Below are 12,790 nucleotides of genomic sequence, written 5' to 3'. Positions count from 1 at the left end.
GTGTATGATGTAAGCTTTGGCCTTCATCCATTCCTTCTACCCATTCAGTGTAAACCAGTGATACAGTCTAGGTTAACAAAAACACAGACACAAAGAAAACAGCAATTCTATTCCAGGAATGATCATATTGTATTGGTATTGACCATTTCTACCATTTTTCTAGTCTGTATGTACTGTAGCTTAAGCAAACAACTATAAAGAGGAATTTGTCAGCCCAGACCATCTCTTGGCCTTTCCTTTAGGTTTTCAAACTTGTACCTTTATATATGCTGCATCCACATGGAACAGAAATGAAGATTTGGCAAGTCTTTATTTAATTTTTATCAGATTAGATCATAAAAAAATCCATCTAGTTTGACTATCCATCATGATGAAATGAACCAGATACATATCAAATCTCTATTTCATCTTGTGCTGTGTAATCATGGAGAGCCTCTGAGCTTCAATATAAAATAAGGATTATATATTTATAAATAGATATGAAATATAAATGGCACTCGCTATATCATCAATTTCTTGGCAAATGAGAGTGGTGGGCATAGCTTCAGTCTAAATTTGTTGCTACTCTTAGATTTACTTACTTAGCCATATAATATTATGCCCTAAGACAAGCCTATTGGAATCACATACCCAGGATACCAAAACTAGTACATACCAATTATAAATGCAAATATAAAACAAGCATCCTGACAGCAAGTAACAAGATTCCATACAGATCAGGAATTCTTTAAATAAATAATGCACTAAATTTATTGAAGGGCTAGGGAACTGGATTAATTTTTGGTGACAAATTTCATCTTTGAAGACCCTGAAGAAGTATTTGGGAATGGACCAACATGAGACAATTCAACTCTCTAGCCACAATCTCAAGTTTAACCATTGGCTGGAGGACTTTTCCACCTGCATACAGAAACATAGGGATGGCAAGTGAGGCAGGAGGGTGGGGGAGAAATAGGAAACACATCAGATTCCACTTCTCTCTGCTTTTGACTCAGTCAGATATCTCTTCCCAGAAGATGTGCTCCAACAGTGAAAAGTGAAGACCTCAGCACAGAGGTCAGCTACTCCCATTCCCACCCAAAGGTCACAAGACTGTGACTGGGCGAAGTTGTTCCAATTGGTTTTCCAAAGCAATCCGTTCTTGATGAACTTCCTAAATCATCCAAAACAAAAAGAAACAAACAAAAAGTTATAAAGAGGATATTTCTAGCTAAGGGTTTATCCCTGCTGCTACACCTAGTATGAAAAAGAAATATTTCCAGGAAAATATATGTATACTTCATACTTACCTCAAATGTGTAGATTAGGAAACAACAAAGTCAGTGATGGTGAAGAGATCCATCTATCAGTAAGCATTTATAATTAGGCAGTAAGAACGGATAAAGTGCTGGATCTGGAGTTCTATGATCTATATGACCCTACTAGACTAAGTTCCATGAGGCAAAGGACTGTGGCTAATCTAGTCTTTAGTATCTCCTCTAGCATCTAGCACAATGCACTGTACACAGTAGGTACTTCATAAATGTTAGTTGAACTGAAATCAAGATTCAGTTGAATTCTTTGCTGTCACCACCCAAGGGTAAAAAGGATATTTTTCTTCTCCCAAATCCAGGCTCAGACACTTACTAGCTGGCTGATCTGGGGCGAGTCACTTAACTACTATCTGCTTCAGTTTCCTCATCTGTAAAATGAAGACATAATGTCATCTCCATCAACAGCTTGTGGTTATTATCAGGATGAAAAGAGATATGTGTAAAGCACTTTGCAAACCTTAAAGTGTTATACAAATGCTAGCTCTTATAATTATTTATTCTCCGCCAAGCACTGTACTAGGTTCTAAGGACATAAAGACAAAAGGAAGAGAGAGAGAGAGACAGAGAGAGAGATGGAAAGAAACAAAGAAGGAAGGAAGTAAGAAAGGAAGGAAGGAAGGAATGAAGGAAGGAAGGAAGGAAGGAAGGATAGGAAGAAAAATATTCCCTGCTGTCAAGGAGCTTACATCCTATTGAAGGAGACAAGATATACATAAGTAAGTACATATACAAAAATGCATTTTAAGAAAAGGATATTACTAAAGAAAACTCCTCTGTACCTTCTTAAGAAGTATGAAAGGGTATTCAGATCTTATTACCTCAACCTCACTCCTAAATGACAGTCATAGCTGAACTAACATAGCTCTTTCCTCCCATTCAGACCTCACACAGCACTCTGTTTTGATATCTTTTATGATATACTACATTTACAATATATTGATTTGTATCACAATTATTTGGGGACAATTCACAAGATAACTAGATGGTATAGTGGATAAAGTACTGTACTTGGAATTGAAAAGACTTGAGTTCAAAACCTGCCTCAGACTTTTGCTAGCTGTGTGATCCTGGCCATCACAACTTTTCTGAGCCTCAGTCTTCTCATCTATAAATTGAGGGGTTTGGCCTCAATGGCCTCTAAGGTCCCTTGCAGCTCTAAATTTATGATTCTCTATTCCCTACTAAACTAAGTTTCATAAGGGAAGGGACTACAGCTAATCCAATATTTCATATCTCCTCTAGCATCTAGCACAATGCACAATTCACAATACAACAGTAGGTACTTAAGAAATGTTAGCTGAATTGAAACTAAGATTCAGTCAAATTCTTTGCTACCACCACCCAAGGGTAAAAGGAGGGATACATTTTTCCCCCAAGAACAAGCAGTGTCCTGAATTTCTCTCTGCCCTCTCTGTTTTTTTCAGCAGTAGATACATCTCCCACCCTGTCTAATGCCACAGGGATTCAGGTTCAGAATGAAATATTATCACAGTGTGGAGGAAGGTCAGTACAAAATTATGCTGAGTAAAAGCCATAAATATAGTTCAGGTTATTCAGGGACACAGATTCAATGAAATTCTGATGAAATTAGCACCTAATGGGGTGCTAATGATGGACCCCTAAAAGGCCCTGAACTTTCCCACAAATTTCAGGAACCCAGCACCTGAACCCAGTCTTTGGCAGTTGCCTAAGGCATCTGGCCCACCCCAGCCCACCTTGATTACTTAGCTTACTTGCCACTCCGAGATCCCATCCAGATCTTCCCACAGTCTTTCTATATAAAAATATCCATTTTAACCTCATCAAATGCTCAGATTCTTAAAATCTGGCCCACTTGTACTGGCGTCACAAACAGTACAGACTCACTCGGAGTCTGGCCTGCTTCTATTGGCATTACAATAAACTCAATACTTGGACTGAAATAAGGCTTTAGTGGTAGAATTCTTTTAAGGCAGACCCGCACCCTGTACCCTTGCATTTCAGGGTTCCCAGAATCCTAGACAGGAAACATAGTTTGCTTCTCTGGGAATTGCTTGACCCCCTCAAACTCTTTTCTAGCCAAGACCAAAAGGTATGTAAGCCTCCCCTCTCTCTCTATCCCTTTCTCTCTCTGCAGTTGGAGTCATTCTCCAAGCACCTAGCAAGGCTTGGATGTGCTTTTCAAGCCTGACATTCTCAGGCTCTTGGTCCAGTGGTTTGGTTTGAGGCCATGGACCTGGGCACACCTTCTGCTGCATAGGGGACGGTAGACACCCTATCTGGAAGTGTATGCTCAATTCTCTCAATTCTCCAGGATGCTAGGGAATTAGGAAAACTGCAGGTACTTTTTGGTTTCCTGAGGCTTACTTCCCTCTTCACCCTAGGATCCTCCTTCATGGAGGGACTCCCCATCCTCACAGCCTTGCCAGCAGGATTCCCCTTCTCATCTGGCCTCATGGCCACGGGATTCTTGAAGCTAGACTCAGCAGGTCTTGGATTTGCCCCTAGCTTAGAACTAGAAAAAGCTTGGTTTCCAAGACATTGAAAAGGAAAGCTTTGTGCCTGGCCTCAATATGATCTAGAGGATCAATAAAAATTGTAAAAGTTAAAAAAAAAATTCTTAAGATTCTTCTTCCTATAGTCCCAGCTCTGACCAGGCTAAGGTTATGGGGAAAAATTAGAACAGTTAAAAACATCTTAGCAGATTCTGGAGGTTTTATGATTGATCATTAAGGCATTTTGAAACACCAACCCTGGTCACTCCCTTCCCCTACTCCCATCCCTTGAGTCAAGAGAGTATCTCAGTTCAGGGATTGCAAATAGTCCCAGGTTTTTCTGTTAACCCCTCTCATCCCAGATCAGATTAAGAGAAGAAAGTGCTGGAGAATGATAGGGAATTTGAGTCACTCTCCCCCACCTCCGAATTCACCCTTCCCCACTTGGTGAAAGGAGGAAGGGACAGCAGCTATAGGGGACCCATTGGCAACATCCCTGGCCCTTAGGCACCCTGTATCCCACCCAGAAACCCTGGAAGTATCATCCAGGTTCAATGTATCCATGGGTCAAGGCAGCTCAAGGTAAGAAGCCAGCTAGCCTCCAAACTTGGGTACGCCCACTCTTTTAAAAGTTGTAGTTTTCACATGTTAATGATGAGATGCCAATTCTCTATGTAAAGTAATTTGGAAATGCAACTGATGTCATCTGAAGTTTATTTGTGTTATAGCTAAAACAATTCGGCTATCACTTATGAAAATTGTAAGATTGTTGGTTTTTGTTTTAATGCTAAAACCTAAAACTGTTAATTGATTACTCTGTGTGTGTGGAGATGAGGAGATGAGGTGAAAACTTCATCCAGATTGGTTCTGCCCATTCAGAGCAGTCCTCAGGACTAGTTAAAAGGCACAGTCCACAGCAGCTCTAAGGGTAGATGGAGTGGATAGGAAGCCCCTTCTCTGGGGTCCCTGTCAATCCCCTTTATTTGCCAAAGAGCTGGTCTGGGTCATGGAGTTCCTAAACAATGAATTTGGCTTGCCAAGAATTTGCAAGTGTATAGAAATGATCTCTAATGACTGGCTTTTATACCAGGACAAATGTAAATTTGAGTTGTAAATCCTGGTAAATTTTCCCTAACCTGTGATTAGTGAAACTTGCTATTTGAGGTAAAAGCTCATGGGACTGTAACTGATTTTATTTTGAGTTGTCTGATGGATCACAATAATCTATCCATAATCAATAGTCAATAATCCTGAGATTAATAATATCTGAGAGAAATGCCACAAGCTACTCAGAGAGAATGACACAGGTGGAGGTCTGCATCTGGGAAAAGCTGAGAGGACAATTTTGCCTCAGTCTAAGATGGAATCCTCCTGGATCAGTTTCCCCATTGTGTTCCTTTGAAAAGGAATGTTACCCATCTGGCTATTCCTGAGTCTGGCTATGAGGTGGAATTGATACTGAATAGTTGGAAAACTGTGAATTATCTGAATTCTGAGGATGTTTTATCTTATCATACTTGGTATAAATCTTGTCCTTGCTTTATCCTTTTCAGAAAAATTTTATAATCAGGGTAAGTGGTCAGTAAAAGATATAAACACAACTCAAGCATGGGAGATCTTGCTGTTTTGACGTGAATGCGAAGTCATTCCATCTCCCAAATTACTGCAATTAAATCAGAAATATTTTCAGTTTGGTTTGGGGAAGAGAATTTCAGTGCAATCAGTTTTCTTAGAGGGAGGTAACCTATTTGCCCTAGTCCTTACTTAAGTATCCTCCTTTTGATATAATTGGAGCAAAAGTCAGCCTCTGGCAAAACTCACTTGTGTATCATTTGAACCCCACGGTAGAAAACTTCTACCTACAAAAATGTTGTTACTTCCCAATAGCATCTGATCCACCTAAGGGAAATGGAATCAGAGTGGAAACTTTTGAGAAAGTTAACAAGATCAGATAAATCTCTTGCTTTGTTTCTTTATTTTCTCCCATTCTGACATTGCTTTTACTTCTCCCTATATTTGGGCCCTACATATTGAACTCACTTGTCAGACTTGCTTGTCAGATTTTTGTCTTCTAGACTAAGAGCCATTCACCTACAGTTAGTAGCAAACAGTGTGTACCAGCTCATGTCCACCCAACAACCCCTGGAGGCGGCCTATGCTTGGTTCCAGTCAACCTCCTCCCTGGAACCCCCTCATGGTAGGGACAGCTCTATGCCCCTTGCCAGCACGAAGCAGTTTCAGAAGCCGAGACCTTTGCCCCTTACCCCAAAATATTTTGGGTGCCATTTGCTTGAGGGAGGAATGATGGGGCGCTAATGATGGACCTCTAAAAGGCCCTGAATTTTCCCACAAATTTCAGGAACCCAGTACCTGAACCCAGTCTCTGGCAGTCACCTGAGGCATCTGGCCCACCCCAGCCTACCTTGATTACTTAATTAGCTTATTTGACATTCCTTAATCTCATTTAGGCCACTTTCTCTGTTACTTCTGACCAGGCTACCTGCCACTCCTAGATCCCACCAAGATCTTCCCATAGTCTTCTATATAAAAATATCCACCTTTTCCTCATCAAATGCTCAGATTCTTAAAATATGCCCTGCTTGTATTGGCATCACAAATAGTATAGACTCACTTGGAGTGTGGCCTGCTTCTATGGGTATTACAATAAACTCACTACTTGGATGGAAAGATGGCTTGAGTGGTCAAATTCTTTCAAAGCAGACCCACGCCCTGTACCTTGGGTCCCAGTACCCCTAGACCAAAACAGACCCATTTCCTGGGTCTGACCAGGTCCTGGGTCCTGCCTTAATAAACATTTACTGACTGACACATTAGGTTGCCTTTTACATATTAGTAAGATGGATCTGAGACTGGAATTAAATTTTGAAGGATGGTTAGAATTCAGAAAGGAGGAGGAAAAGGAGAAAAAGGACATTCATGAAAGTCAGAGAATTGCACTTAATCTGAACTAGAAGGAACCCTTAAGATCATCTAGTTTAGGAGTTCTCAACCTGTGAAATATATATGTGTGTATACACATATATTCATGCATATACATGTATGTACATACATATATGTATATGAGTATTAAGTGTGTGTATATGTACACTATATAAACTATCACATACCATATACACACATAATACATGTATGTATAGTAGGTGGGTGCATACATAACAATTTATGTATTATATACGTGCATATTTATCATATATTGTACATATATATCATATATTATATGTATTGTGTGTATGTGTGTATATATATATACATGTTATATAAACTACCCCATATCAACTACACAAACTATCTGACATACACCCCTATATATACATACATATACATATAAGTATTTGATATATATTTGTATATAGAGTGGCTATAGATATATCTATGTAATATATTTATATCTTGTATATATGTATGTGTGTATATACACACATACATATACATATACACACACACATATATATACATATATATGTGTGTATGTATATCTATATAATGTACAAGCAGAGCTAGGTAGCATGTCTACAACACAGTAAGCATTCACATCCAGCTAAGTAGCAGCTCTGGTTAGAATCTTTTTTTTTTTTAATTCTATTTTGGTGAGGCAATTGAGGTTAAGTGACTTGCCCAGGGTCACGCAGCTAGTAAGTTTCAAGTGTCTGAGGCCGGATTTGAACTCAGGTCCTCCTGACTCCAAGGCCAGAGGTGCCCCTGGTTAGAATCTTTAAAGCAGGCTTGCACAACTTCCGCCCATGGTGGGCATGTCAAAAGATTTCAAGTGGCCCACCAAAAAATGTAGGGGAAAATATCCTTTGTATGTAGAGGAAATCCTTTGGTGTGCCACAAGTGGCCAGAGGACCACAAGTTGTACAGGCCTGCTTTAAAGACTTACATGTAGGTAAGATACATGGAGCAGCAACTATTCTTCCAACCCCCAAACATTAAATCTGAAGGATATTAGACATTAGGACATTAAATCTGAAGTCAGAAGGATATTATTTAACTTTCTCTCCCGAATATTTGGGAATGAACTTTTGCTAGTCAAATCAAATCAATCAGCATTTATTAAGTACTTACTCTGTGCCAGGCAAAATACATTTCCTCCCTCCCTCTTTTTCCTCCAAAGAGCCCAGGGGGCACAACCAGGAGCAAAGGAGTAGAAAACTGTAAAGACTCAAACTATGCTTCGTGTCAGGAAACACTCTCTAACAATTAGAACTGTCCACAAGTGGAATGGGCTGACTCAGTAATTAGTAATTAGCGGGTCTCCCTCACCCACAATAATAAGTTCCAAGTAAAAGCTGGACGTTCATCTGCTTGCTATACTGTGGTAGAGATTTCCTCTTCTGGTATGGGCTGGACGAGGGGGCCACTGAAGTCTATTGTTCAGTTCTGATATTCTTTGACATTGTGAGTCAGGACAAAGCTGTCAGTCTCACTCATAAGAGAAGGATTAGCTCTGTGGGCATTGGTGAAAAATAACTAGATGCTCTAAGTCTAACGAACCAATTTTCAAATTATTATCATTATTATTATTATTATTTTTAGACAATTGGAGTTAAGTGACTTGCTGAGGGTCACACAGCTAATAAGTGTCAAATGTGTGCTCTGAGGTCGGATTTGAATTCAGGTCCTCCTGATTTCAAGGCTGGTGCTCTACCCACTGAGCCATCTAGCTGCCCCATGAACCAATTTTCAATGAGTTTCCTCACCTTGAGCTGCTGTTGGAGCTCGCTGTTCAACCTGGCTAGCACTGCGTTGGCCTCCTTGTTTTTCCGAATAGCCGTCTGGATTGCCTTCTTCTGCTTAGAAGACTGTCTGTCAGAAAGAAGAGTAGAAAATAATTCAGTCAAAAAGGACTTTGAGAGCTATTGACCCCAGTCCTTGAAAATGGAGGACAGCTTCAATTGACAAGGAGCCCACCCTTCCCCTCAAAAAAATCTACTTTTTAAAAATGAAACAAATGGCATTACTGGGTTAATAACAACTGAAAGAAGTACCATTTCTTTTACATTTATAGAATATAAAAATATTTGAGTTGCATATTTCATAACCTGAAGAATAGCTACGATTTGGGGCTATTCAAATACTTGATCTTCCATGTATTCCAAGACATTTTAGTAAAAAATGTCTTTCTAGCAAACTAGATTAACTGAAATGCTCTTTGTATATAAGTATCAATGGCATTTAAAGAGCTTCTCATGCCCTTTGGGCAAGTCTTAAGAACAGAAGTATGTTCTATGAAGAAGCACTTCTATAACACACAGAACAGCCTGAGTTATGTTGCTTTTTTTTTCATTACCAGAGCCAACAGCATAAAAATGGTATTGTGCGTATGTGCCTGCATATCTGTGGGGCTTTAGAATTAATGCAAAGCATATCTAATAGCAGTCAAGGGCATTAAGTCTCTTGTAGATCCAAAAAGAAGCAGCTTGCCCCCTCCCAGTCATGATGCCCCATTTCCTTCACCCCAGCTTAGCTCATTCCTAAGCAGGACAGACCTGACTGTCAGGGTGGGGAGAGTCATGCAAATCACAGGACTAGCTTTCCTGTAGATGATCATCCAGAAATCCAATCTCAAGGACATGGTTTCTGGACAGTAGGCTTTACCCTACCTACACAACCTATTGGCTGTGACAACTCAATTCATTTTGTGAAAAATCTCATCAGCATCTCATCAGTTCTGATGCTGTAACTGAATGTTTTCAAATGTTTTCAAAGCATGGGCAGTATGCCACCCACTGTACTGGATGTCAAGGAAGATATAATCCCAGGCCCAATGGGTTCAGAACTTGATGACATGGAGATCTAGGAGAGGAAGATGACATACACATTAGAAAACGTGGTCACAACTAGATGCTACATTATGTCCTACAGTGTCCCAAACAGCCACCAAATGAGATGGCAGTGCTGTGACTGATTGATTGATTGAGTGATTGATTGTCAGAGCACTGAATGTGAGGGACAACATAAGACATGGGCCTAAAGAAGAACAGCCATAGGGGACAGAATGAACCTAAGAAAACCTGGGACTGTTCCACAGATTAAGTTTTCTCAAAGGATTCAGGCTATAATTCAAATGCCTGGGCTTTCCACAATATAGATATAGATGAGATCTGTCTGGTGTCTTCCTCTTCTAAATCCCAAGTTTCTATGGTCTGCTTAGCCTCGAGATTTTCTAAGACTCTTTCAAACTATGGATAGACTGGCATTCTGGTTGTATCTCCCGGGTCTGGTTCTGACAAGAGTAAACTCAATAAGGAAGTTTCTAGTTCTAATTCAAGACCCTTAGTTGGGCCAAGACTAGCCTGATCTCTGATGATCAATGGGAGAGAGAAGAAGGAGTGTAGAAAAATAAAGTCATTGGAAGTCTTCAACTCCATCAACATCAGCACTATATCCTAAGAATACCAAAAAACTCAGCATTTATGTTATGTGTGGGATCACAGAGAAAATCTCCTTGGCCTATTCCCTTGTCCCTCCTCCAGTTCCCTACATGAAAATCAGATCACCATTTCTGAGTGCTGAGACTGTACTTGTTCCTTTTTCTTTATTTGGAAATAAGTTTTCATTAGGGATGCCAATCATCTTCCCTACATACAGAAGTAGGGGCAAAAGAGAACTACAGTACAATCCAATAGGTCATGGGAAAGAATGCTGGATTTAAAGTCAGAGGACCTGAGTTCAAATTACAGATCTGTCACTTATCCTCATAAAATAGAATGATTATAGTTAGAAATCTCCACCACCTTTGTGTCATAATACACAGAGCACTGAGCCTGACAGGAATACCTGAGTTCAAACATTTAAAGACATTTAAAATCTGTTTGTCTCAGTTTCCTCATCTGTAAAATGAGAATAATAATAGTACCCAGGGTTGTTGCGAGAATCAAATCATAAGCACAGTACCCGGCTCATAGTAAGTGCTATAGAAATGTTATTTATCATTGTTGCTGTTATTATTTTTATTACAGTTAACCAGCTAACATGACTCCATTTCCTTCCCATGGACCCTAAGATAAATAAATGACATGGGTCACATGGAAAGCTGAACCTCTCAAGTCCTGGCTACTGCTCCAGCAGTCACGTTGGTTCCCAACATCTCCTACCTCCAAATGCATAAATAGCTCTGTTCTCACAAATACATCCTCAGCAGCCACAAAAATAACTCAGAAAATACAGAGCAGATAAGTCTCATTGCTTCTAAGCAAAACTCAATTTTTGTTCCTCGAGAGTTGTCAGCAGCTCATTACTGGTGATGCTATCTGAGGTCCACCTGTTGCTGAAAACTCAGGGTCCAATGCTCCCCACTGGAATAAACTCCACCAACTCCACTGCTCTTAATGTACTAGACAGCAGTGATTTTTGAAGCTGAATCTGCCAGCTGTAACTCTATTTATCCAACGATTTAATCATTTCTTAACTAATCTACTTTTGGCTAATTTTGTTCCATGGCCTAGGCTTGCCGGTACAAATGCATGGGTTTAAATTACTGTTCTGAGGATGTCCCAATGCCTAAATAAATTAGTTCTGCCACCAAATTAGGTGGCTGTACAAGACTTCTTGTACCTAGAAGCTGAGACTCTGCAAGTAAGGCAGAAGAGAGAACGTGGACACTGGTTTTGGAAGTGACTGGTCACTGGTTTCTACAGTTGGCCTGAGAACCTAGACGAGTTTGATAATAATAATAGCTAACACTTATATAGCACTTAAAATGTGCCAGGCACTATGCTAAGCACTTTACAGGTATTATCTCATTTGACCCTCACAACAACCTTGGGAGGTAAGAGCTATTATTATCCCCATTTTACAGATGAGAAAACTGAGGCAAACAGATTAAGTGACTTGCTCAGGGTCAAACAGCTAGTAAGTATCTGAAGCCACAACTGTATTCTGGTCTTCCTGACCCCACGTCCAGCACTCTATTCACTGAGCCACTTAGCTGCCTCTTGAACCCTGACTACTGCTGATTAATATGACCCAAAGTGTGATAAAAACAGTGGAGTGGTATAAATAGAGGAATATTTAATGACCATTGCCCGTAATGTGATTTTCTCTCATAGCTTTCTGGCAGTGGACTAGAGGTGATCAAAGCTCACAGAGTTACAAAGCATACTTTTTACTTCTGGACAGCACCCAAATAATCTCCTCTTTTTTTTTTTTGTGGGTGAGGCAATCGGGGTTAACTGATCTGTCTAGGGTCACAAAGCTAGTAAGTGTTATGTGTATAAGGCTGGATTTGAATTCAGGTCCTCCTGACTCCAAGGCCAGTGATCTATCCACCGTGTCACCTACCTGCCCCTAATCTCCTTTTTAAACAAGGAAAATAAATACAAAGACATCTCCTAAAGAACAGAATAGCATCAGAGCTGAATTTCAAATTTAGAAAAGAGATAAAGGGCAGCCCATTATCCTCAGTGTCTGTCCCCAAATGCCTTGCTTTTAACCCTAACCCTAACCCTAACCCTAACCCTAACTCTAACCCTAACCCTAACCCTAAACCTAATCCTCAATTACTACAGAATTATCACAAGGACAAAAGATACAACAGTGAGCTAGTGACCTTGAGTGAGGGGTTCCATGAGGGGTGAGGTTAGCTCGCTGTGCTCTCTTCTGGTATGAACTTCTACCTTGACCATTCTGACTAAGGGAAAAGGCGCCAGAAAACTGTCTGAAGGCCCTGACTCAGTTCTGGGAACCTCTGATGAGAAACAGCACTTTGAACGGTGCATGCTCTCGTCCTGATCACAGATGCTTTAACTTGACTCCCCCTATTCCTAAGAGAGCTTTGGCAAGTCTGGATAGCATACTAAAAGCAGAGACATCATCTTGCCGACATCTGTATAATCAAGGCTATGGTTTTTCCAGTAGCAATATTTGTCTGTGAGTGCTTGAGAAGAATTTTGAGGGTCCCTTGGACAGCAAGAAGATCAACTCAGTCAATACTTAAAAGAAACTAATTTAGACTATTCACTGGAAGGTCAAATACTGAAG

At 40.2% G+C, this 12,790-nt stretch overlaps 1 protein-coding gene across 5 annotated transcripts in view; it reads right to left on the bottom strand.

Moving 5' to 3' along the window:
- Positions 1-291: 291 nt before the first annotated feature.
- REPS2 (RALBP1 associated Eps domain containing 2) overlaps positions 292-12,790 on the bottom strand; it is a 256,055-nt gene continuing 243,556 nt past the window's right edge. For all 5 annotated transcript variants that reach the window (XM_027835347.1, XM_027835349.1, XM_027835351.1 and 2 more), the window contains 2 exons: positions 8,509-8,614; positions 292-1,153 (listed from right to left, as the gene is read on the bottom strand). In XM_027835347.1, the coding sequence (XP_027691148.1) occupies positions 1,085-1,153; positions 8,509-8,614 (175 nt within the window). In that variant the 3' untranslated portion in view covers positions 292-1,084. The remainder of the gene's footprint in view (positions 1,154-8,508; positions 8,615-12,790) is intronic.

The sequence above is a fragment of the Vombatus ursinus genome, unplaced genomic scaffold (genome assembly GCF_900497805.2).
Source record: "Vombatus ursinus unplaced genomic scaffold, bare-nosed wombat genome assembly UNPS02014814.1, whole genome shotgun sequence".
Lineage (NCBI taxonomy): Eukaryota > Metazoa > Chordata > Mammalia > Diprotodontia > Vombatidae > Vombatus > Vombatus ursinus.
This window is presented reverse-complemented; position numbering and strand designations above follow the sequence as displayed.